General features: G+C 36.0%; 3 protein-coding genes, 1 long non-coding RNA gene and 1 pseudogene across 4 annotated transcripts in view; 1 reads left to right on the forward strand and 4 right to left on the reverse strand.

Moving 5' to 3' along the window:
- Window positions 1-3554, reverse strand: part of LOC126619137 (PHD finger-like domain-containing protein 5A) — a 34084-nt gene extending 30530 nt beyond the window's left edge. Inside the window, exon 1 of the mRNA XM_050287413.1 lies at window positions 3398-3554. The gene's annotated coding sequence lies outside the window, so the exon portion shown is untranslated. The remainder of the gene's footprint in view (window positions 1-3397) is intronic.
- LOC126619120 (probable LRR receptor-like serine/threonine-protein kinase At3g47570) overlaps window positions 1-27517 on the reverse strand; it is a 99545-nt gene that overhangs the window by 54534 nt on the left and 17494 nt on the right. The window lies entirely within an intron of this gene.
- LOC126619135 (PHD finger-like domain-containing protein 5A) lies at window positions 1769-2314 on the reverse strand (annotated as a pseudogene).
- LOC126619148 (uncharacterized) lies at window positions 12453-14200 on the forward strand. Its single transcript, XR_007621980.1, has 3 exons — window positions 12453-12687; window positions 13069-13135; window positions 13985-14200. It is a non-coding gene; the product is annotated as an uncharacterized LOC126619148 (long non-coding RNA).
- LOC126619124 (probable LRR receptor-like serine/threonine-protein kinase At3g47570) lies at window positions 15782-19019 on the reverse strand. The gene is made up of 2 exons (XM_050287402.1): window positions 16496-19019; window positions 15782-16299 (listed from the first exon to the last, which is right to left on the reverse strand). The coding sequence occupies exons 1-2, from the start codon at window positions 18945-18947 to the stop codon at window positions 15887-15889; spliced, it is 2865 nt and encodes a 954-aa protein (XP_050143359.1). The 5' UTR covers window positions 18948-19019; the 3' UTR covers window positions 15782-15886.

Genomic DNA, 27517 nt, shown 5'->3' on the forward strand with positions numbered 1-27517 from the left:
ATCGTGACTGCCGAGACTTCCTAAAGCAACGTCGAGAGAATCCCCTCCACATATGCTCGAAGATCAATGACCCAAGGGTTTCTGAAAGACTCGGTCCCCTCCCACGACCCAGGCCAGCTGCCAATCTAGGGAAGGAATGACAGGTCCTAGAGGAACATGAAGGTAGGGGACTCTGAGGTATTCCGACAAATTTGCACTAGAAGTCAGTACGGCGAGTCCAAGAAAAAACCACACGCCCATGCTCAAACTTTCCTACTTCCAAGAGGCGATGGAGACTTATGAAAGAAAATTCAAGTGCTACATAACTCCATTCATGACCCCCTTATCCTACAGCTCCTTGAGGAAGTAAACAAGTTGAAGGCCGAACGTTAGGCCGAGATACTTGACTGGAACCAACCCAGGCATGGCCTTCTCACAAGAAGGATCCTCGACACCCCCCTTCAAGCGAAGACAAAACAAAAGCTTGGTTTACAACTCTATACTGGAAGGGAGGACCCAATTGAACACCTTAACCTCTTTGAGTCCACCATGGCATATCGAATGCACACCGACGATAAGCGATGTCTTCTCTTCCCCTCCACCCTCTCTAGCGGAGCTCTAAACTGGTATTGCCGTCTTCCACCTGAGACAGTAGACTCATTTGAGGAATTGAGGAAACTGTTTGTCTCTCAACACATCTTCCAGACCGATCACTTGCATTCTACAGATGATTTGTACACTATGCACATGTGATGTTATGATGAAACAATCACACATTTTTATGTGTCTTATCTCTTCCACATGATAGTATACGAATTTGAGGTAGCATTTATGTTGCATGAAAAATCTTTTCTGATACCACAATACTTTACGTCTAAGCAGAGGGGATAATATACTCTAAGAGGAAAGGTTGAGTTAGGTCATTCAATGGATCAGTCACTTAATAGGTATCAAACTAAACCGCAGTTCCAAGTGATTGCGAATTGCAATGAAGTTGAAGGGAAGGTGACAAATTTTCCTCGACTTCTACTGATGACAGAATTTGGCTGCCATGAGATAAATTCAGCAGCAACCTGCTGCTGAATTGACATTTTTGTTAAAATTGGTTCAGGACGTGTTCCAGTTGCTGCAAGTGATGATCTTTTACGGGATGCTGGTATGGCCAATTGGCAATTTGACCAGCCAATGATTGTACAGGGGACTACCACGTGGCATGGGACATAAAATTTGGTTGTCCTTATCACCTCAGCAAGTCTCTCTAATTTTTTTTTTTCATACATAAAGCTGGAAATCCAATGAGGTTTGATGTCACGACCAACAATATAACTATTTTTTAATTGTTTATCCTCGTTCGTAAATTTACAAGTGCTTCAGTTTGCGGTACACATCAAAATGATTTGTATTTTACCATAAACGTAATATACATATACATATTGAAATATACGGTTTTTCCATAACCGTATAAGGCTTGATCGAAATCTGAATGGTTGGTATCGAAATCTGTATGGTGTTCACCTGCAGAGCATAAGTTTCGGATCGCATTGTATACCCGGGTTTTTTTCTGTTAACTACCATAATCTACGGGAAGGGGATCAAATTCTGGAGCAAAAGGTTGGACAAGACACACTGCCTGGCCAAAATCACTAAGCGGGATGAATTCAATTGAGATTTTGAAGGATTTTTAAAGAGTATGGCATTGACATACTGAACCATTAACCAACAAGCAATCTTTAGCAGAATCCCTTCGCAACTTCAGTAGAAGATAAAAGGAAACGCCGAGTTGAGATAATGAACATAAAATCGCATATTTAAAATTACTTCAAAGATTACGAGGGAGAATTACCGAAATCATAAATTACTTAGCTAGACTAGCCACAGAATTACAGTTGGTTGGAAACATATCGAACGAGAAAATACAAGAGTCAAACATACCAGCAATAATAGTGAACACAACAAAATGATTTCCGGAACTAAACGAAACTTGACCTACTAAGATCATCTTTTCTTGAAACCATACTTTTTCCGTTCATAGAACAGATCTGTTTTGGCACTTCCCAGATTCACAATTTTCAGACAGCCATCTCTATCTTTCTCTTGCTGAGTACACTCCTTGCAGTAATAAGCATTAGAAATTCCAACCCCTCCACAGATAACACACCTTCCCTGGAAAGATCCATAGTTGCACTCATCACAAACCCGAACAAGCGTGCAAGGACGCACGTAAGAGTCACAAATTACACACTTACCGTCACACTTCTCACACAACCTTCCAATAGCTATTCCAGGTTGCTTCTGGGTTCCGGCACATAATCAGGTCAGGATGATGCTTCGCCATGTTCCTACAACAACAGGGTAAAGTAAGATGCTGTCCAACAGATAGAATAGAGCCAAATTGCAGTAGAAACAGAATCCAAACAATAATAACACAAAAAGGAGATAAAAGAACAATATAATCGAAGTTGGAACGAAGATAATTGAGTCCTATGGCAAGAAACCCATGAGGAAACTCTGATTTCTGATCATATATACTGATAATTCTGAATACATTCATAGCCTATTTATACTAGAGGAAAGCAGCCTAGAATTCCCAAACCTTATTTCTAAGAAATACTTATTCTACTAGGAACTACCAAATTAAAATTTAATCATATTCCTACTACTTAATAAATCCTGATCCTATAAATAAAGACTACATAAAACATGAAGAAAAGATGAAAAACTCCCAAATTAACTAGAACCCTAGCCAGCTATCTAGCAAGCGGACTCACTTAGCTTTCGGAAGCCCCTCAGAAAATGCTCCTGCATCAACTGATAACGCTTCTACAAATTCAAAATTTAAAGACTAACCCAATTTGCAAATCTGCATAATTTCAACAATTTCATGCCAAATTGCAAGGTGTTTATATTCACAAATCACGAAACTGACGCCAAATCGATCGATCAGCTACGAATATTTGCAAACTCTTTTGCAACTATGCACAAAAATAATAGAAGTGGTTTACTTTTGTAACACCAATTCATCTGAGTACGAACTAACAAAGAATGTAATTTCAAGAAAATGTGCAATTTAATCATCAATGAAAAGCAGTTCATTGACCCATAAGTACAAAAACAGAAAATACCAACAAAAATCCAATTTATTTTCCTTTTTTAATTTCTAATTACTCTTTCAACTTCTGGGCGCTTGCGATATTGCCTAATTCCCATCACAGAAAACAAATTGTGGGATTTAAAATGGCTGTGTAAATAGATGAAACGATTCATGAATTGAACAGAAAAGGAAAACAAAAACAGGTAATCGAATGTGCATTCCGCTAAAATTTGAATTTCAGATGGAAAAAATTCAAAATTAAGCAGCAATTTCTACATACGCGAAAGCTAGAGAGGAAGAACGAGTAGCTAAGGGACCAATGCTTACCGAATATAGCTGGAGAGGACTCGGATCAAGGGCTGCTACTGTATGAGAGATAAGAGCACAAATGGGGGAATTGGCGCGATTGGGGAAGTAGGGCTCGGCGAGAATCGAATAGGGCTAATGTTTTGTTTTCTTTTAAGTTTCAATTAAAAATTCATACAACAATTTGAATTTTTAAATTTTTTTTTCCTTATTTATTAGACTTAAATGTTAAAATGGCGTCTGAGTTTTAGTTTTTGAGTCAATTTTAGTTCATGTGTTTTAAATTTGACCAATTTGATCATCTTCGTTAGCCAATTGAGGACATTTCCATCTTATTTTTGTAAAAAAATATATATAAATTATTATAAACTTATTTATAAAATTATTTATTTGATTTCACATATTTAAAAATAAAATAAAATTAAAAATTAAAAGAAAAATTATTCTTCTCCCAATTCCCCGACCTCCTTGCTAACATTACCCTCTTCTTTTTTATGTCACAACCTTAATTATTTTTCATATTGGCTCATTGATTTGCATTTTTATGTAAAGATGAAGGGTAACTATATCTCATATAATTTTTCTTATAAATTTTTTAAAAGAAATTGAATGAAATGTCTTTAATTGGCTAAAAGAGATAAACACGATGACTAAATTAATCAAATCGAAAACAAAGGGAGTAAATTGACTATATGGCTATAACACAAGGACCATTTTGACATTTAAGCCTATTTATTATTGGGTAGATGATCTTCATCAACCCTAACTTCTCACACTCTTTTTAATTTTGATAACAATTTTGATAAATCAAACAAAAACAACTAACAAGATTTAACAAGTTGTGTGAAAATTGAAAAGAGTTTATGTTTATATAACTTCACTTTTATGAAAATGGCTTTATATAATTTAATAAAAAAAAACACTTAATCAATTACTATAAATAATAGTGACAAAAAACATTAAGTTTGGGTGCGGTAGTTGTTTCGTAAATAAGTTGACGTTTAGTGTCATCAACAACTATTTCTTCATAAAATTTCTAATTGTCCTTATGTTTAGAAAAAAGCTCATGAAATATTTTTTGGATAAAAATAAGTTTGCGAGGCATTTTTCATTAGTTTATAATTTTAGAAAAACTAATGAAAAAAGTTTGAAAACTTTAAATGTTAACAAACAACCATGTACTAACTTTATTTAATGGTTAGGACAAAGTCCAACACTAAACTAGTCTAATTAAAATGGTCCAAACAATGAGTTTCAAATTTTACCCATAAGGGCAAGTCTTTTGTCTGTCTAATCTTCCGGATCTCTCTGTTATGTTGTCTCCCCCTCTCTCCATGACACAACGACGATCTTCTCCCGAAGAAGATGAAGAAAGGAGAGGAGAGATCTTTATGTTGTTGATGAACATTCGTTTACCACTACTACTGCTACCTCAGACCCGCCCTGGCCCAAAATTTCGACCGACGAAAAGCTTAGGTCCAATGACCTCAATTCAATCTTCCAATCTTTGGGTCCATTGCTACCACCGAGCTACATCAACGTATACAACAACAGTGCTGGAGTTCATGTTGAGATTCACCAGAAGGAGAGGGTCTATGTCCTAGAGTTGATCTTCGACACCGCCTGACCAATAGCAATTAGGATTTGGTCTTCTATTTAGGGGTTGGTGCATATAAATTTTTGTGTTTTTTTGGTTTGCCCCTTGGACTTGCAGAACTTTCTGAAAGCTGCTGCCCCTCTGAACACTCTTCCATTTGCTGATGAGCCCTTCACCCTCTTACCAACATTATGATGTTGATCTTGACCAAAGGGAGTGAGGAAGAAGCTGGACTTTGAAGTTGCATTGTTTGATTTGATGCAAGCCAAAACCAAGAGCTACAAAATTGGAATCTCATTAAAATCAAGACAATTTCATTTTTTTTAAATTTTTTTTCTTATTTATTATTGGGTAGATGATTTTCACTTATCCTGACTTCTCACACTCTTTTTAATTTTGATTGTTAGATCAATAAATCAAACGAAAACAATTGACAAGATTTAACAGGTTGTGTGAAAATTAAAAAATGTTTATGATTATAACTCTACTTTTATGAAAATGGCTTATATAATTATTAAAAAACACTTAATGAATTACTATAAATGATAGCGACAAAAACAAGAGAGCGGTGGTGATAGTACGTAAATGAGTTTAACTTTGGGTGCGGTAGCATTGTCGTAAATAAGTTAAAGTTTAGTGTCATTGACAACTATTTCTTCATAAAAATTTGTAATTTTCCTTATGATTAAAAAAAAGTTCCATCAGATATTTTTGGATAACAATAAGTTTGTGAAGCATTTTTCATTAGTCTTATAATTTTTTATTTTTATGGTGGGAAGGTAAATTGGCATGTTTTGATAGGACTCAAAAAAATAAAATGAAAGTGGTAAAAATAGAAATAAGGTCAAAAGTTAAGCATAGTTAGTAAAAGGTATAGTATGTAAAAAATAGGCACATTGTTGTAGGCATAATTTACTGAACAATTATGGAGGCCAGAGAGAGGATAGGTGCGGCATAGATAGAGAGAAAGAGAGGGATATGTAATTGTGGGTGTGTTCTATTCCACCCTATTGTGCCTTTATTTATAGTAGTAGGATAGGTAAAAGCCTTTCCCTTTAGAATTACAACATTTAATAGGTAATCTACTCCTAATAGGAATATAAGATACATTCTCATATCTACTATGATTTACACAATCACATTCCTAATCTAATAGGACTGCAACACTCCCCCTTGAGTGTGTAAATACTCAAGTAAATGGCGCATCAAGTCTTCAGTGATGAAGCAAATACAGTTGATGAAGTCGTCGGCACAATGAGTGAATGCGAGTCTCAAATCATTGGAAGAATGCATAAAAAGTAAAACTCACAAAACCTCGCTATAGTAAAACCCAAGGTGGGGAAAAACCTGTAGTCTAAGGAGAAACGTGAGAAGTTGCATTAAGTCAAAACTATACGTCTTTTAGACGCAAGTAGAATAGCTCACAAGGGTATGATCAGCCCAAGATGGATGCCTCCTTAAAACCTAGTTAGGTAGCAAAAACCCAGTGGGAAAAAATGCTCCTAATTGTAGGAAAAAAGAGTACATTAAGATCAAGTGAGTATACTTTTGGATACTCCCCCTGAGTTTGACATAACTTCCAAATGAGAACTACAAGCATTGCATATGAATAGTTAGGCATACCAATTCCTCGAACAAGCTTCTGGAAGGTTGACTTTGGCAATGACGTCGTGTAGAGGTCAGTAAGGTTGTCTGGGACAGGCTTGCATGATTTCAATCTCCTAATGCTTTGCTGATGTAGATGTGGACGCAATATGTCTTGGTGTTGACTTCGTTGATGTATCATGGCTTGGTCGGATGGATACATGCGACATAATCTTCATGGATCATCTTTGGGACTTCAACGATGGATGAAAACAACAAGTACTTCAAAAAATGCTCAACAAGAACTCCTAACTATATCTCACTTATGGCATAGTGAAGTAAGATGAGTCTTGGAACGATTCGAAGATTTCAGAACTAAGGTCATATCATGAACCTCCAAGATATTGCGATATCCTTAACGGTAAAGACATAACCATTTGGGGATTTTGCCTTGTGCGGGTTTGATAAGTAACATGCGTCAGCATAACAAACAAGGCAAGCATCATTCTGAGGATCAGGGGGGTTGGATCCGCTAAGATGCGTTGGGATTTGCCCATGTAGTACCTTCAGGGTATGTCTTTAAGACCAATTCAGTGGTTGCGTGTAGGCGCGGTGCTGCATCTTTACCAAGATCAACAGCAAAGGAGATGTCCTATCTAAATACAATGAGCTAAGTACAACAAAGCGCAAAGTTGAACTTAGATATGGAATTTCATATTCCATAACCTCTTCAAGGGTCTCATTTGCATATAACGTATGGACGATCATAGGTATACTCAAAGGCAACACATTCAGGGTGTAGTTCGATTGGTAGACCAAAATACCTTCAGAACAATGCTTTAACTTCAGGTCAAAGCATAAATGAGTTTTCCTAAGATCTCATCTCAAATTCCATATTCAGGTGCGAGGCAGTTTTCTCAAGCTCTTCCAGAGTCTTAGTGAGATTCGTGTTAACGACATAAACTGTAACTCTAGTAATTTAGAATAAGACTTCATAGTTTAACATGCAAAGGCATAATTCATATCCCTGACTGATCAAATAATCACTTAGGCGAGTATACCACATCCGTCGAATTGTAAGTGAACGCCTCAAAACAACTTAAGAGGGGTGTTCCGTGGTTTTGGAACTATTTAAACCAGTCCATGTAATTCTTCAAGAACTTACATGTAAATCTCCGTATCTATATCCCCATGGAGAAAACACTAACCACATTTCATAATGCTGCTATCAATCACAGGACATTTGAGAGAAACCTTGCGCCGTAAGGCGTGCATCATATCGCACTATTTCATTCATCTCATAATGTTTCCTTTCCCACTCGGAACACAATGGGGTTACCTTGGGCAGTGTAGGAACGACAGGTCCAATACACACTTTGGTAAGGAATTTGACCTAGATTGTAACTTTAGTTGTCCAATCAGTTCTACGTTGCTACTTAATCAACGGAACACAGTTCGATATCAGCGCTTTTCATTTATGTCGGTAGTTACCATATAAGTGAAAACATCATCGATGATAATCTCATTTCAATTCCATTTAGCTCATCCAAACTAGTATATTGGACCAAGAACTTTAAGTCTCGGGAGAAATCCAGATTAATCTCATGAGATGGAAATGATTTGAGACAGCGATCGAGTTTAGATTCATTGTTGTGCTGTATCTTCCTCTTTTAGGAAAGTGAATCCTACGAACCGAATGATCTGTCGTGCTCCAGGCCAAGACAGATTGATTGGCTATCCCCCGGTGTACCGGACCGTCCAACAAGGACGTCTAAATCGTCTAACAGGGGCGGCATACCTTCCAGTGATGTTGACTCGACGTCCGTTAAGTACGTCTATCCTTGCAGGCATATTTGCAGATGGTATATGATCTTGTCACTTTAGCTAGATCAGAGGAATGCATCTGGAGCAACATTCTGAAATCTAGAATTCATCGCACTTGCTTATCATATTTGTGCGGTATGTGGATCGAGATGAGACATAGTGGGCAACGTCCACACAAATTCACGTCGTTCTACAGGAACGTTGGCGTTCTTATCTCCCCATAACGACGGGAATATTGTCTCATTAAAGTGACAACCCGCAAATGAGCAGTAAAGAGATCGCGTGCAAGGGCTGAAGAGAGCTAGTGTGAAGGAAAATCATGTTCAACAAAAGATACACATCATTCTTTGAAGACCCATGGTGGTATGTTGCGGCGGCACAACTTGGCACATAGAATGCACACCCAAATGCGTAAATATGAAAATCATCAGGTTCATACCTAGTAACCAACTGTAACGTCATATAGGTTAGGTGGCAATGGGCCTCAAGGCGGACCAACATAACTACGTACAAGGATTGCATAGCCCTACGGAGAAACCGAAAACTTTGTACGTTTACCAAAATTCAGGCGATCATTTAAATTACGCTTTATGATCGTTAGGTGAGGCTATTTGGGGTGAACATGGGAATTCGATGTTCAATTATAAACCCAAAATACATGCAATACTTTATCGAAAACCCTCGATATAAACTCTCCGGCATTATCCAGTCTCCCAGACCTTAAAGGATAAGTAGGGTGGTGAACCCTTAATCAGCCATGAGGTTTAGCAGTAATGTTTGTGGACAAACATGTGACCAATTTGTCGATTCATCAACCAAAACCATAAGTATTTATATGGTCCGCATTTTGGTTAGATTAGTCCACATATATTCCCTTGAATCCTCTGTGAAAAGGGAATCATTTCGTATCTTTGCTAGGGATGATTTAGAAATCAAATTTCCCAAAACGAGCGGGTTTTAGTAAAGTGTGCTTGTAGGCACAAGATCCTTACTTCGGGTAAGGAGATGCGTAGTAGCATCATTATTCGACCTAAGTGTCCCAAAAGGTTATGCCAAAACAAGTAAAATGCTCAATCACCTAGCTCTAGGCCGGCCACATGTGGTGTATTCCTAGTTGGGGGATAACCCATTGCCCCCAAATCAAAGCTTCAGGCTTATTTTTAGAGGTGGTGCAAAGATATTTCACTCCATTTTCTTCAATGGTTCATTTATGATCATTGTCATCTCGAATATCCTTAAAAACTCAACGTCAGGGAGAATTTAAGGTCCCTTAAATGGTGATTCAGTACCATTCATACAGCGAGAAGCGTGCCAATGCTCTTAAACAGGTTGGATAGACCTGAAGTGATTGTTAGAGATGTGATTTAGGTGTAAAGTTAGTGTGCGTAGTACGCATTCATCCAGAAAACTAACTTTTCCACATTCCTACCTAATCACTTGTTTAATTGAATCAGTCACATGTATGAAGAAACATGATTCAATTAACTCATATTCGAGGACAATATCAATAAGATTATCCATAAGTAAAACATACACCAAACGTGAATCCAAGAACATGGAAAAATGTTCACAAAGCAAATGGTTTACTAAGGGGATTCGGCCATCAAGGCATCCATGTCAAAATTATGCTCTTCCAATGATGTTCGGTAGAGCAAAATTAGTCTCATATATTGACTACTAGAATGGTACTCCTTAACAACATTGATAGGGGCACGAATGGGTGCATAACCAATGGTCTATTCCATCGAGACGAAAATAGATTCTGCAGAGTTAAGGTTCGGGAATATTTTCCCTTATTCTTGAAGTTTTAGGTCTTAGGTATCAAGGATCATGCTTCGGGCATGATGCCACACCTTAGCAGGCCCTAATTCTACCATATGCTATAAAAACAAACTCGAAATTGGATTGTGAGAGAATTTGTCATTCGGTGTATCTCTGCCGAAGCAGTACATCACCATTCGATAGGCTTTGACCGAACTGGGTCGAGCAATTTGGTAGATTCCAGCCGAACTGGGTCCATACCTTTCTCTCACATTTGTGGTAGTAATCAGATCCGAGAATTTGGTAAACTTCTGCTTTCTACACTGTTGTTCTAGGGGCAAGTTAGAAACAAGGAAGGACGAGAAAAGCATTCTCTAGTCAAAATTCGATCGAATTTATAAACTTCAGAATCGTACTCATTCATGGACAGAATCATAGTGTGCTTCAGGTAATATCTTTCATGATCCATAAAAGCGAGCCAAAGAGCCATGGAATCCTCGATTGGGAGGTATTTCCATTTGTAATGCTTCAGGCATAAGTCTTCGAGTGAAGATCATGGAGGAGGCTTAGTCAACTCTTCCATGACATTGTTGGCTGCAATGGTGTCTTAGCTTCTTGATAGTCAAGTGGAGATTCATGTCTTATACCCCACATAAAGTGGTTTCTATTAGAAATGTACAAATCAGGAAAATCAAACTTGTGATGGTATGACAATCCACTGAATGAAGGGAACAAGATTGTGATTGGTGCTATGGGAAGGAATCATCCATAAGCATCAAAGTTAGAACGTTCGAGTTCTAAGACATGGTTTTCATGAAAAAACGTCGAGTTTTCATGGGCGTATTGTTTTATGAAATCTTCGGGTTTCAAAGGTACTAAATTTGAAACTACAAGTTCAATTTAGTTTATGAACATTTAGTTCATAAAGGAGAGGTTTCTGCAAGAACACAGAATGCAATATCCAACTAAGTGTAGTGGATTTTGGTTGCTTCAGGAACTCAAGTGTGAGTGCTTCGGGACTACGAAAGTAAATCAACGGTTCAAAGAAAAGAAATAAATTATTGAATCGTTAATGTCCAAAAGTGATATTGAGGTCAATAATTTTGGATTCATTATCAGATTAATGGACTACATGTCACTTTTAATTAATTCAATAGATCGGGACCAAACAGGGTCGATCGTAGAAGCAAAATAATGACTTCGAGTCATATTCACTTTAGATGGCTTCAGGCTAAATAATGAAGAAAATATAGCCTAGTGAGGCTTTAACCAAAAATGTCCAAAAAATATTTCGGTATGGTTAAGAAGCGGGGGATGCCAAAATATGGCATCGGGTCGAAAAATGTATGCAGCCCAACATGTAATTGCGTGCTGCAATGAGTCACGGTCTTGCAACAATATGTAGGCCTTTAGGCTCCCTTATACAGCTGCACAGTAGCCTAACTGGACTGCAAGTCAGCATGCTAGGGAAGGAGGGCCATGCCCAGTAGAGATAGGCTTAAGAAAGGCTGCTAGTGCGCTTGGGAAAAGCACCGAGCTGGGGCGAGCTGAAGCCGAAGCTAGAGTCGAACAAAGTCCAATAGCAGCTGAAAGCGGGCCAAAACATAGAAGCCCAGAGCTTCTACGAGGCAGGCCAAGTCGTGAAAAAACCCAGCACGTTAGCTGGCTTCTTGAACGGTCTGAGGGCTGAAGCCCATGTACCAAGGACCCAAGTAGCAGGCTTGGTCCAATTCGAGCAGTAAACCTAAAAAGGCTATCCAGTTGCTTACCCAAGCTTCAAGCTTGGTGCGTTTCAGCGACAAAATTTTCCCAAAAAAAAAATGTAATTGTTTTTTTTTCTTTTTTTTTTCCGACAATCTTAGGGTTTGAAAAACCCTAAATGCTTCTAATTTATTTTGATTATTTGACTCACAAATTCCACATAGCATGTCACAGCCCGTTCCGGGATTTTATATATCGGGGACATGAAATGACGGAATTACCCTTGGCGGGTATTAAGGTATGTGTGTGTGTGACATATTGGACTAAATGCATTCATTCCTAAACTTTTGGAAACATAGTTTTAGTGGGATTAAAATTTGGATTGTATTTTGTGGTTAGGGAGTTAGAAAATTAAATGGATGGTGATGGTTTGAGGTGGACCACACAACACACACACACAGTCAACCCTTCTCTCTCCCTCCCCCGTGCCTCTCTCTCTATCTCTTTTCCGTTCAGTCTCTCTCTCCCTCTCGAATTGTACGGACAAGGGTCAATACCCTCGAACTTTCACGGATCGACGCCATAAAGGTATGGTTTTTCATCCTTTCGACCTCTTGAATCGTTTGGTACTAGTTTTAGGACGTGAAACCTTTGAAATCACGTGAAACCCGAACCCCAATTTTATGTCATTGTTCATGCAATCGTGATATGTTGATTTTCATGGAATTCTAAGCTTATAGTGAGCTTAGTGAGGTCCCAAGGAAGCTCGGAGTGCTTCGTTTGAAGGTTTTGGACGTCGGGATCACTGGGTACGAAATTGGCCGGTTTTCTTGGAATTTCTCCGGTGAGATTTCGTAGTTTTTAGAGCTTTAAAGTAGTATAACGTGAAACTACATGTTTAGGGCTTTATTTTGATATAAAATACGAAGAAAATGTTTGAGAAACGACGGAGAACAAGGAGATTGAAAAATCTCTAGTTTTCCAGCCACCGAAAAACTCAGTCCGGCGAACCGAGGTAGGAGACGAGCGTGGGGGGCGCATGAACCCGTGCCTGCCCAGGCGCGTGCAGCTTCAGAAATTTTTTCTAAAAATTTCTCGACATCCATGACGTCGAGTAGGTCGATGTGGTATATTCGTATACCAAAATTGAGTACCGTATGAGAAGTTATTTCGATTTGTTGGTTATGTGCTTTAATTAACGTTGTTATAGTTGTTTCGCATATAGGTGACACCTATCCCGAGGACGAGCGCATCCAGGGACGTCACGGGGGTTACGACCCATCGACTTACCAGTGAGTGGGCAGTTTTGTTTTCTGTATATACCTATATATTATTGATTTTCCCATAAATTGAATTTATATGAAATTATGTTTTCAAATGCCATGCATGCATATTATGAGTTATATGAATTGATAATTGATGCATATATATATATATATATATATATATATATATATATGTGAATTGGTGTTGTGGACGCACAGGTGAGTATCAGGTGAGTTTATGTTATTCAGGTGAATCATTGATGATGTAAATTGTGTTGAGAGCTCATAACCTGCATCCCTGGTGTTAGTGCTTATATCATTCACTGCACCGCACACTCACCTTGGATCCAAGTAGGTGCATGTCATACAGACCATGTGAGGTTTCCGACATGCTAGTCGTACAGACCACTAGAGGTGGTTCCGACTAGTAGGTGACCTTAGATTATGTGCACAGATGTTGATGAGAGAAGCACTAGAGCGTATTCTTACACCATTCTTATCGTACAAACGACTTTAGGTAGTTCCGATATATGTGCAGAGTAGTGCCGTACAGGTCACCGTGGTGACTTCGGCTGGGTTGGATATTGAGCTATGGAATTAACCGTACAGGACCAACTGCAGGGTCTCTGGTTGATTCATTATGTCACCTGTTATTTTGATGCATCCATGTTTTCTTATTGACATTTATGGCATGGCATATTCCTGGATTTGTGATAGATTGGTGATTGGTGACGTATGAGGTTTTATATACTATTATGTTATTTTCTGGGAAAGTATACAGGTTTTACAGTGAGAGGTTAGAAATGTTTTAAATGAAATGTTTTGGAAAACTTTGGTTTTACTGACCCACTCAATTTTGTTTTTGCGCCCCTCCAGGTTCTAGTTAGTAGTTGGTGGCTCACGAGGTTTTTCTTCGGCGTTCTGACAGACTTCCTGCATGTAGGACTCACCTGCAGGTGTTGTAATTTAATTATAGTCCTACTTGACTGCACCTAGTTCTTATGCTCTGAAATTGTGTACTGCACACTTAAACTCTCTTTAGTATGCTAGTTGGTTATTACTGCTAGTAGATTGCTAGTAGTTGTTTTTTTTTATTCCTTCGTATTTTTCATATCTTTTGCTTCCGCATCGCACTTTTGGTTACGTCACGCTCACGTGACGGCCAGCACGCCTTGATTCTAGGATCGGGATGTGCCATAGCATATATGCGTAATGCATGAAACAAATATATATATTGACAAAATATTTGAAACATATACAATATATATATATCGGAAGGAAAAGATAAACATAGGAGGTTCACGCTTCATGGTCGTTTCAAATATCTTACTTTATTTTAAGCGTACCTGATTGGCATAAAACAATAAAAGCCTTTGAACTTGTAGAAGATCCTTCTCGGAAAGCCGGAATTGCATCTCCAATGCGTTGTATCACGTTCAACACAGAAAAATTAAATTGAATCAATAGCATGTAGATCAATTCAAAATAATAAATTAATCATAAAAAATGATTAAAATGTAATACTCCCCTGATTGAAAATCAAACTCTCTTTAGCGCCACGTCAAGAGTGTGCTGATAACGTGTTGTAGGCATAATTTACTGAACAATTATGGAGGCCAGAGAGAGAGGGTAGGTGCGGCATAGATAGAGAGAAAGAGAGAGATATGTAATTGTGGGTGTGTTCTGTTCCACCCTATTGTGCCTTTATTTATAGTAGTAGGATAGGTAAAAACATTTCCCTTTAGGATTACAACATTTAATAGGTATCTATTCCTAATAGGAATAAAAGATACATTCACATATCTACTATGATTTACACAATCACATTCCTAATCTAATAGGACTGCAACACACATGTATAAGTTTACTAAAATAATACTTTGAAATTTGGGCATTATTTTAAATTTTAATATTTATTTAATCAATAATATGTTAAAAATATGGGTAAAATGCATGAATTTTATATGTATTATTGAAAAACATGTGAAAACAACATGTTTTAAAAATGAAAAATATGTATCGTACATTGGAGTTTTAAAAAACATTTAATTTAACAAATCATTAATACGTGTATAGAAAACAAAACTTGATAAAATACGTACATACATATATAATAAGGATATTATACGCAAATTTACTAACTATGAAGTTAAGTGACAATGCTAAATATTCGAGAATTGTTATTCACACTTCAGAAGAAGAAAAAGAATTCCGTTCTTTTTCAAGTAAAACATATTGTAAGAAATGTTAGCAATTTTCATATTAAATTTATTGTTTTGTTTTATACAAGTGATTTTATGGAGTGACAAATCGATCCTAGAACTTCAACTACAACAAAAAAATGCTCCTAACTTGAGCGTCCCTTTCACTTTAAACCCATTGCACTAAACCGCTCTCACCATATCATGAAACTTTCTGCGTCATACTATCCCACATTCTCTCTCATACTCCTAACACCGGTTTCAAATTCTATCAAAGGTGATAACAGTTTGTGACTACTTTTTGCAGAGTTGGCCATTTAACAAAGAACATAAAAAAATTTATCCAACAAAAACCACTAATCATTAAAATTCTAAAAGCAACACACAAATTAAAATTCGAAAGCTTCAAGTCATATAAGTAAAACACACCACAAACATCAACGAGACAAAATTCAAAGTGATAGCAAGAGAAAGAAACCAAATATAGAAAGAAAATTTTGGTGAGCAGATAGTGGAAAATATTATTGATAAGTAATCATGTCCCTTGAGCAGCATGCTTTGTCCTTCTCAAGTCTTCTTAAACTTTGAGGTACAAGTCTCTGATTGTGCTCATTTTTTTGACAACCACATCCATCAGCATCCGCTCACTTGGTGACATTGCACAGCAAGAGAGTCCTATCTGCATCACTAAAATCAAGCATTCCTTTAATTTCTTTTCTTTCATCGGGCCACCATTGTTACGTTTGGATGGAGTTTGTTCCCGCACTATGTAATTGTTGACATCACCATCAGCTTCGAGGTCGAGGATAATTGAATGGTCAACAACGTCCATGACATGGTCAGGCAAAGCAATGGCTACGAATTGGTAAATGCTTAGATTGCCTTTGAACATGTCATCGATAGGTCTTTTTCCTGTGAACATTTCCAACAATAGTATCCCATAGCTATAAACATCTCCAAGTATAGAAACTTGGCCTCCTGTGCCGTACTCTGCCAGGACATACATACAATATGTCGTATGCAATTAACTATTAGAACAATATCTTCTTTAAATTTATAAGTTACTTTTTAACCAAGAAAAAAAGAAGGCAATAATGTGTTTTTCATAAATAGAGATTAATTAGTTGGAATTAGTAATAATGTACTAAGATAATAAAAAGGAAGTTAGAATGATAGAAACTCATACCTGGAGGAATGTAGCCTACAGAACCCTTTAGTTGAGATGACATTGTTTGACTGAATGAGGGATCATTTGATGTTTCAAAGAGGAACCTTGCTAAACCAAAGTCCCCAACATGGGCTACCATATCTTCATCAAGAAGTACATTGCTCGGTTTTAGATCACAATGAACAATTGCCATTTCACAATGGTGGTGGAGATAATCTAACGCAGAAGCAACATCAATGGCAATATTCAATCTTTGCATAAAACTCAATCTCTTGCTTAGAGATTGCTTCTCTTCCATTGGATACAACATTGAGTCAAGACTTCCATTTGCCATGAACTCGAAAACTAGACTTTTGAAGTCTTTACCCTGATTATCAATGCTTGAGCATGCAGTTATGATCTTGAGAAGATTACGGTGTCTTATACTCCTTAAAACTTTGCATTCATCCATGAAACTCTTGGAAGCTCCCTGTTGTTGAAGGTTGAATACCTTAACAGCAACTATTGTTCCATCACTTGGAATTACCCCTTTATAAACAGAACCGAAACTTCCTGAACCAATAAGATTATCCACCAAAAAACCATTAGTTGATTCAACGAGTTGTGAGTAGGAGACACCCAATTTCCAATCCTTATAAGAACGTGAAGTTGCAAGTCTATCTCTTGACTTTTTCAACATTGAACAAACACCAAAGAAGCATGATAGAGCAATTATGATTCCAAGTACACAGGATATGGGGATGACAACTTTTGGGGAATGTAGTCCTTGAGATGAATGGTGTTTTTTTAGGGGGCATGGAGGCAAATGTAATTGTGGGATGCCACCACAGAGTCTATGATTTCCAAGAACAGAGACTCTACTAACATTTGCAAAAATCCCTTCTTTAGGCAACTCGCCTTCAAAATCATTGTACGAAAGATTGAGATACCTGAGAGCACCAAGCTTGCCAATGAATTCAGGAATCTGACCAGACAAATTGTTGCTTGAAATATCAAGTTTTTCCAAACCTTTTAAATATTTAAGAGATTGAGGAATTGTTCCTTCAAACTTATTACCTTGCAAATACAAGCGCTCCAAACTAGCACAACTCCCGATGGTGCTCGGGATTTCACCTGATAAATTGTTTCTTAATACATTTATCTCCGTGAGATGCACTAAATCACCCACCTCAAGGGGCAGCGGACCAGTCAAATAATTATTAGACAGGTCTAAAGAAATTGAAAGGGTTGAAAGCTCCATTAGCATTTTAGGTATGGTGCCCGTAAGGTTGTTACTTGAAAGGTTAAGAAATAATATGTTTCGGTAGTTTCCCAGACTTGGAGGTATACTGCCTTCAAACCTGTTTGACTCCATGTAGAGATTTAACAATGAAGTCATGTTACCAAGGGAAGACGGGATTAACCCAGAAAATTTATTTCCTTCCAAATACAGTTGCTCTAACTTCTCTAGTTTCCCAATTTCATGAGGGACAATGCCGCCCAAATGGTTCCGATCTAATGTTAGAATGGTCAGGTTTATAAGATTTCCAATGTCGTTAGGGAGGCTTCCATATATCACATTACCCCCCATACTAAGAACTTTTAGTTGGGTCGAAAAGTTGGCTACGGATCCTGGGATTCCTCCTCCAAAATTATTATCGCCAAGACCCAAAACCTCCAAACTAGTGCAATTAGCCAAGAAACTGAGAAAATTCAAGTCGCCAACTTTTCTATTTCCTAGTTGATTGCTTTCAACGTTTAGCCAAAATAACCTTCGCAAGCTTCCGAAACTTTCACCAGGGATTGTCCCAGTGAAGCCATTTTGAGAAAGATCAAGTTTCAAAAGCTTAGAAGCATTGGACAACGATATGGGAATATTTCCTCTGAATTTGTTCATACCGCATAAAAGACGTACAAGATTAGGAAGCATAGTGCCGAGATTTCGTGGTAGCTCTCCATGCAACTGGTTCTCAGCAACACTAAAATTGTATATGGAAGAAATATTATAGATTGTGGAAGGGATCATACCAGATAGATGATTGCTCTCAACTACGAATTCCATCAAGCCTGTTATATGCCCCAGCTCATTGGGTATGCTTCCATGAAAATTGTTGTCGCCAAGAAAAAGACTACTCAACAAAGAAAAGTTTCCTATCCACGGTGGGATGGTTCCAGTGAGATTGTTACCATAAAGCCATAAACATTTTAAATTGAACAATGAACTGAGTTGGTTCGGAATGGACCCCTTAATTCGATTGACTTGTAGATTAAGCCATCTTAGTTGTGTGCATTGCGACAAATTAGTTGGAATTTTTCCACGGAAGGAATTATGAGAAAGGTTGAGATATTGTAGGCTTTGTAGACGACCCATTTCTTGAGGAATTTCCCCATGAAAGTTGTTGTCTATCAAATTGATTCCAATAAGATAAGTAAGATTTCCAACGGATGGTGGAATGGAGCCTACCAACTTTTGAGCTTTTAGGTTCAGCATCAAGACTCTTTTGGTGGAACTGTGGCACGAAACTCCAACCCAACTGCAGAAATGGATAGAATGATTCCACGAGCTCATGACATCGAAAGGATCTACTGTTATTCTTTTCTTGAAGTCTAGCAATGTCAAGCGATCAGATTCATTTCCAAGATAAGTAAGGCTGCGAAGTGCTACAGATTTGAGGCATGTGCTCAAGCATAAAAGAATGAACCCATGCATGAATTTGAACAAAACCATCTTATGGTTGGTACGTGAAGGCTCCATCATTGTTCTAAGACAGAGAGCAAAATAGGTTAATTAACTAAGTTGAATTTGCACAAATGCATAAAAGAGAAGAAATGCTATCATATAGAAGAAAAACTTGATTCAATATGTTTACAAAAAATGAGATGGCAACTGTAAGGACCAAAAATCATAGAGCTCCGTCCTAGGGTACATCTTACTAGGAATGGTGGGGATTTTTCAAATTGAAGGGGAACCTTGTCAATTCTTAATTAATATTTTGGCCACACAAGAGTTTAATCAAGGTGATCACTCACAAGTAACATTTAGAAGAAAAAGTTTGTAAGAAATTTGGATTATTAACCAGAGAGTTTTTGACAATTTAAGCCTCACTTGCAATGACTTCTAATTTTACCAAGTCATGAACTTAGACCTAACATTCGTGTCGTGTTTCCCGTGTTCGTATCGTTTTCGTGTCGTACTCAATATCTTAACGGGTCGTGTCCTGTAACACCCGTTAAAATAAAAGGGTAAAATGACCCTATCCGAATTCGACCCGATAATATTAACAGGTAATATAACCCGACCATGGTCTAAAATATTCATAATATCCCGATATTTTCATCGAAATTTCCGTGTTTTTGGACTATTGATATTTTTTTGGACTACCGATATTTCTGATATCATCGATATTTTAGACCTTGCTAAGTCACTCATGTATCTTACCATGCAATGTATAAAGTGTAAAATATTGTACTAATTCATTATATATAAATGATTATGGTGTGTTTAAATTTCTTTCATTATTACTACATATTTTCTACACTCACAATGTTTGCCAGCTTGCTATATAATCAACTTAAATAAGTTATATCTATCATGCAATGCATTTCCTTCCAATTTTTTTGTGATAAACTAATACATAATTAACTAAATAAACATTCTGCAAAGTTTCAATAAAAATTTCCAAGTTTTTCTTACAATTTCAGTTTTTATTCAATTTTTATCGATATCGATAATATTCCGATATTTCCATCGAAATTTTCGTGTTTTTGGACTACCGATATTTCCGATATCATCGATATTTTATACCTTGGACCCGACCCGTTACCCATTAAGGAAAATATATTTTAAACCAATAAATAATCAAATGAAAAACATAATAGTAAATAAGTATACACATTAGAACATTACAAAATATCAAATGTTCAAAAGATTTGAAAAATTAAGGGAATTATGTTTCAAGGTTTGGAACCTTGCACATTTTCTTACAATCAAACTCTTCAATTTTTATCAATCACCATGGGAAACAGTATTGGAACTTTAGCTTGATATATTGTCTTCAAGAGTTATATTGATGATATTTTCAATAAGGCTATCTACATTAGCACTCTCTTCTCATTTATCATATGGCTATTGTTTAAGTAAAGTCTTTAATAGTTTTTTAATTAATGTAGAAGTGTGAAAAATATAGAAAAAATATATAAACGCTCGTAATGACAAGCTTTACAACTCTCGTGAAGGGCTTAACTTTGAAATGTGCCACTATAATCATATAAATCATAGATCAAAATTTAACCGTCGATTGTTGTTTACATTTATGCTTCATTTTTCTCACCAAATTTTATTTTTTCAGATTTTTTTTTTGAAAACATGATCTATTAGAGGATACGGGAAGATGAACGGTTCAGATCGTTGCTATTATGTTCAGAGTTTTACCGTTAGTGAAAATATTACTTGGTGTTTATAAAGTCTCTGCAAACTATATAACATCGACTCATATTTCAATTAACCGTAAATATCGGGACGTGATATCAAAGATCTGAACCGTTCATCTTCCTACATCCCCCAGAAGATCATGTTTTCAAAAATGAAATTCAATATAAAGAATAAAGCCTAAACGACAATCAGCAGTTAAATACAAATTTAAGGTTTATGGATTATAGTGTCGGATTTTGAAGTTGACCCCTTCATGAAAGTTGTAAAGTTTGTCACTACGAGTGATTGTATATTTTTATTTTTTTACATTTCTTACACTTCTACAATAATTATTATTAATTTTATTACTCTTACACTCAAATAAAAAACTATTCATGACGGTTTGGAGAGTTTTAAAAATCTAAACGATAATGTAAGTGTAACTATTGTCTATTTGTGGAGGAATGATGAATCACGAGTGTTTATATATTCTTTCACATTTTTCATACTTGTAGGGATGTCTTATTGCCTATACTAATACTATACTGGTTGATTTTAATTTTGGACAACAACATGTTAAGTAAAATTTATCCTATTAATGATAATAAGAAACTCTCATAATAAAAATAAATAAATGAATAAAACTTAATTTTTTTAAACTTATATGGAATAATAATACAAAAATATATATTTAATATAGAATATACCAATATATACAATATGGCTATTGTTTTTTATAATAAATTTTTTAGTAATTAAACTTTAAAATTATAATTTATTTTTCTTAACGGGTCGAAATGAGTTACCCACGTGTTACCTGCGTATATACCTGTTATTAACAGTTTCTTAACAAGCCATATTTGCATATATGGTGTTACAGCTGCATGAATTTTAATTTAATAGTGCTAATATTTGCAAAATTTCCAACTAACGTTGGTAGGGGCATTTAGATTTAGGTCAAAAAAAAAAAAAACATGGCTCTTAGGTTAAGTCTAGTATGATATTTTCTTCATTTTTATTTCTTTTATACCCTATTTATATATTTTTTTAAATATTAAAGAAATGAAAATCTTCTAATTTCATGCATCTTCTAATTCCAACAATATCATGAACGAGCACTCAATCTGCCTTCAAAAGTTCTTCCAAATCATACATACAAAACAAAAATATCAAACAAATAAATAAAAAAAAACAAGGGAAAATTTGAAATATGTCCAATTTTATAGGCCTACTTTTGAAATAGGTCTAATTTTTAATGACTTTTAACTTTAAAATATGTCTAATTTTTAATTACTTTGAACTTATATCAAAAGATCCCAAAAAACAAAAACAAAACAGGCAGCGGTCACCTTTTTTTTTCTTAACCTTCGGCCGCTACAGTAATGTTTTGGGTGCCTACTCCATGACCAATCGCTTGAGTCACCGTGCGGTCACAAATAAAAGGACGGTAGAACTGCTCCCTCCTTGTCACGAGAAGAAAGGCTTTGAAGGCAAAAGCGAGAAATGGAGGGTGTGTGGACTATAGACTATTAACTAGAAACGGAAAGCAAAAGAAGTATGCAGAGAGGGGGAGAGAGAGAGATGGGGTTTAAATGTGAGGGCAGAGTAAGGAGAGGAAGCAAAAGCAAGAGTAGTAATCGATATATACACTCTAAGACCATCTCCAATCCTGATCTAAAACCTAAAAATATTTAGCCCATAAAATTTAGGTTTTAACCGAGAAACAGTTTTTCTACTCCAACCCTTTTGGCCTAAAATTTTAGCCCTAGATTATCAAAAAATGAATTAAGGCTAATTTTTTTTTAAATTAACTTTAAAAAAAAATTATGTAGACTATCCTAAATTAATTTTATGAACATTTTAACCTAAAAATATTTAAATTCCGATAAATTTTGAAAAATCATTAAATCAATACATGAAAATCATGATAAACCACATAAACTTAAAAAAAAAAATTATTCTAGCCATTGGAAAAAAATATTTAAATTTCAATAAATTTTAAGATTATTCTAGCCATTGGATTTAAATTTGGACCGTTAGATCTTTTTTTTATCGTTAGATTTGATTATATTCGATTTAAGCCATTAGATTTAATAAATATATAAATATAAAACAAACAAAAAAAATGAATGTGGACCGTTGGTTAACGGTCCAATTACCACCACCACCCGATGAAGATAAGTAGTCGTTGGCTACATGACAAGGCCCACTTTTCACTCTCATCCGTGGGTTCTAGCAGCTTTTGTGGGCTAAATTTGTGACCTATATTTGCTTTCATTTTAAGTTTTAGTTTTTAGGTTTGGTTTAGGTTTTGGGTTGGAGTGGATTTGGGGGGGAAAAAAAGGGGAAAATTTAGGTTATAAGCCACCATTGGAGATGGTCTAAGGGGGCAAAATAAATTGGTTGCAGACTTGTTACTTCCGAGATTCGAATCTAAGATCTCTTATAAGAGAAATATCATTAAATAGTATTACCATGTGACAAAATATTTTTCCTTTTAATATACCTTGAGTTTTATGAGTTAACCAACCCAATCTAAGTCTAGCACTAAACGAGTCATATTCAAAGAGGGGTGGCAAAGGACTTGGAATAAAGCGATCATCAACTCGGAAATTTCTATGAGAAAATGGGAATCAAGCAATGGAAACTGTTGAATTAGTAATTACTAAACAAAACAAAACAAAACAAAACAAAAAATCCTTTTTGAGGAAAATTTGAAAGAAAAACAGAACAACATGTTTAAGACTTGTTAAAAATATTAACTAAATTCACTTTCATTTTCATAGACTTGAGAAAGTGAAATTCTAAGGAGACGCTCAAAGTAGTATACTCCATAGATTCTCAGCCATCTCACATTTTAACATTAATTTTCATGCCAACATTATAAAATGTTGTGTAAAAAACATGAGACGGCAAAGAGTCCATGAAAAGTTCTACATTTAAGAGTCTTCTTAGCATTTCTACTTGAGGGAATATATGTTAAAACCAATATTTAAAATCCGTGCTTATGTCACATTGGTGAAATTGGGTTGATGTGTTGACTTTGGAGTCTTTGCCCTACTTGTCGAGAATTGTTGTGTCCTCACTCCTCACTGGAATTTGTGAAATCGGTAATGCGATCATGATCTTCTCTTTCTAATCAATTTAATCTGCAATTTTTTGGTGTATATTGAATTACCCATTGCAACGTGAGATCCACATAATCTCTTATATATATTTTCGCTGGCGTCCGGTGACTCGTCGGGAAAGAAGGGGAATATTCTGTCAGTTTTGACGGAATATGCTAAAGGCGTTAGTTAACTTTAACGGATTCCGTTACTATTTGACGGAATATTCCTAACAGGGTTAAGGGATTCTGTTAGGGTCCCTGCGCGTGGGTGGTCGGAAAATTATTCTAAAAATATGGGGATATTCGTGGAGTTGTGTAGATCACATTGGTATATTCAAATACCCCATTTGAGTATTGTATGAGAAGTTATTAGCTAGTTTTGTCTATGTGCTTTAAATAACGTTTTTATAGTTAATTCGCATATAGGTGAGACTTATCCCGAGGACGAGCGCGTTCAAGGACGACTCGGGGGCTACAACCTTTCGACTTACCAGTGAGTGGGCTTTTGGTTTTTAGTATATATTTATATGCTTGATATTTTCCTAGAAAAATAAGTTTAAAATGAAATATGCCTTGAATGCCATGCTTATGAATTTATATTTCGTATATGAATTGGTATTTGATGCATTATATATATAATTGTGGTGTTGTTGACGCTCAGGTAAGTTCAGGTGAGTTATGTTTGGTTATGTGAATTATCTATGATGTGATATGTGATTGAATAACGTTGAGCTCATAAAACTGCACTTAGGGTAATTGTGATTTAGCCAGAGATATGACACAGGCTTGTTTATAATGTCACCTCTCACACCATATGCTCATATTGGATCCAATTTAGGTGCACAGTCTTGTCATACATACCTTATTTATTGTTCCGACTCGTAGGTGACTAGCAATTTATCGCCCAGCTATTATGTGAGAATAATATTGAGCATAATTATATTACACCCAGTACTGTCGTATAGACCTTTTCATTTGGTTCCGACTCTTGTGCAGTATAGTGTCGTATAGGTCATTGTAGTGACTCTGGCTAGATTGACTTTTGAGCTATGAATTCAGCCGTACAGACTACCACAGAGGTTCCAGCTAATATGTTATATTTCTATGAAATTATTCTCACCTGAATTACTTACTTTGTTATATCTTGGCATGACATACATATGAATATGATGATGTGAAGCATGATTTGAATTGATATATTACATATATATTTATTTATATGCTTATATGCCAATTTTGGGAAAAATTATACATGTTTTACAGCGAGGGGTTAGGAATGTTGATAAATGAAATGGTTTTGTAAAACATCTGTTTTTGCTCACTCATGTTTTTTGTTTTGCGCCCCTCCAGGTTTTAGGTAAGTTTGCAGTTGCTGGGTGCGAGGACTTCGGCAGTTCTGACATATCAAAATAATTGTAGGACATCTTATGGTATTGTATAATTAGTACTTGTTCTACTGGACTGCATCTAGACTTTCTATGCTCTGATTAGGAGTATTTACTTTTGTATCTTACTCCTAACACTTCATGTTTAGTAGTGCACTCTAGTAGTTCCCGTTTTTAATTATTCATATATTTCTTATCTTTATTGCTTTCGCACTGTGCACATGGCTACGTCACCCTCACGTGACGGCCATCATGCCTTGATCTCGATCGAGGTGTGTCAATTAATTAGGGCGGTAGCCAACCACCTAGCGCCTAGGCGGGGACTTTTAGAACAGTGGAGAAAATGCAAAGTCAAATGAAACATTTACAAGACATCATCAGAGATATGATCAACCCAAGGTGGGTGCCTTGTCAAAACTTCGTTATGTAGCAAAAACCTAGTGGGAAATCGTAGGGAAAAATAGTACATTAAGATCAAGTAAGTATACTACAGGATACTCCCCCTGAGTTCGACATAATTCCAAGGAGAAAAAGTTTGTATGAAATTTGGATTATTAACTAGAGAGTTTTTGACAGTTTAAGCCTCACTTGTAATGACTTCCAATTTTACCAAGTCATGAACTGCTACTTAATTTGTATGAGTAATGCTATTCATACCATGTTTTTGTACCATATTTTCATACCACCTTAGGTGGCATTTGATGTGGACAACCACATCATTTGAATTAATCAGATTTTAAATGAGAGCTATTAGACCTACCTCGTTGTCTTATTTCCCTACCCACGTTATATTTACATTCACTATAAAAAGTTAAAAAATTAAAATGTTATTTCCCCACCCACTATTATTCCTAAAATAACCCTTTATATATATATATATATTTGTTTTTTTCAATTCAGCTTTCTATGTTGCACGTTCACCGTTTCTCAAGTCACTTTTGTTTTATTTTTCTAATTGATTCACGTTTTCGTTGTTTTATCGAACTGAGTTTAGTCAAGTTAATTACAACACCATGCTTCATGTTTCTAGTTCAATTGATCACGATACACTATCCATTATTGCCAAATTGTACAACAACGTAATACGAAATCGTAGATACAACACATTCAAATAAGAATCAATTCAATGAATGATTCAAGTTCGAGTTGCCGTGCTGTTGAATTGTCTGATCGGATGGACATAAAGGTTAATCATAATTTTGACAACTCTTTACCCTATCAACAGGATTACCATCATCAGGAAATACCACAGAACTTGAACAACTTCCAGTCTCTAGGGCATTGAACTACTTAAAAAGTAGGTAAAATCCTATCAATAGATTTGACCATTGCACTTGACGTGAAAGTGATACTTAATGGCATTGAGTTACAAGACCTAATACATTTGTATTTCTCCGAGAATTAAAACTTTCATCAATTGCATGTAAAATAAAAACCCAGAATGGCAAATGTTTAAATCCTAACAAATTGCACACAAAAAAAATATTCTTTTACCTTTTCGATAGAAACATAATCCTCTACTTCTTCTATAAAAACGCCATCTTCTAAGTTCATTCTTTTTGCTTTCTCTGAATGAAAAGAGATGAGAAGGATGAGAGCAATAACGGAGCTAGGAATTTTTTACCGAGTGGGCTAGTTTAAAATTTTAAATCTTTTTAAATAAAGAAACTTGATACCCTATTTCTCATAGTATCAGCTAGCTTAAAAAAATTCACAAGGTGAGCCAAAAACATGTTAAAATTAAACAAATCCAAATTTGTACATGCACAAGAAGCGATGAGAAAAATAATGTAAGAAAAAGATATGGTTTGCAAACTGTATTATATAATTTTATATAGTTAAACCTAGAGAATTCGAATTAGCGACTAAATATTTGGTGGGCTATATTCGAAAATCAATCAAAATTACATGTAAAATTTTATTTTTCACCACAAACTACATGGGCTACAGCCCAGGGCAGCCCTTAACTTGGCTCCACCATTGGATGAGAGATGAGAATGATGAGTTAGGGTTTAAGGAAGATAAATAGTCTAAAGAGTTATCAAACCCAAACTTTTCTTTTTCATTTTATATAAAAAAAATAATGCAAAAGAGGGTAACTAAGGTCCTTATTAGTCATTTTACAAATGAGGTGGGTAGGAAGATAAGACATTGAG

The sequence above is a fragment of the Malus sylvestris genome, chromosome 4 (genome assembly GCF_916048215.2).
Source record: "Malus sylvestris chromosome 4, drMalSylv7.2, whole genome shotgun sequence".
Classification (NCBI taxonomy): domain Eukaryota; kingdom Viridiplantae; phylum Streptophyta; class Magnoliopsida; order Rosales; family Rosaceae; genus Malus; species Malus sylvestris.

Excerpts from the sequence above, each read along its gene's own strand:
- LOC126619124 (XM_050287402.1), bottom strand. The coding sequence starts at position 18,947 with ATGCTGAACCTAAAAGCTCAAAAGTTGGTAGGCTCCATTCCACCATCC. Across the intron at positions 16,300-16,495 it reads TGTAGGCTACATTCCTCCAG|AGTACGGCACAGGAGGCCAA; the intron begins GTATGAGTTTCT and ends ATGTCCTGGCAG.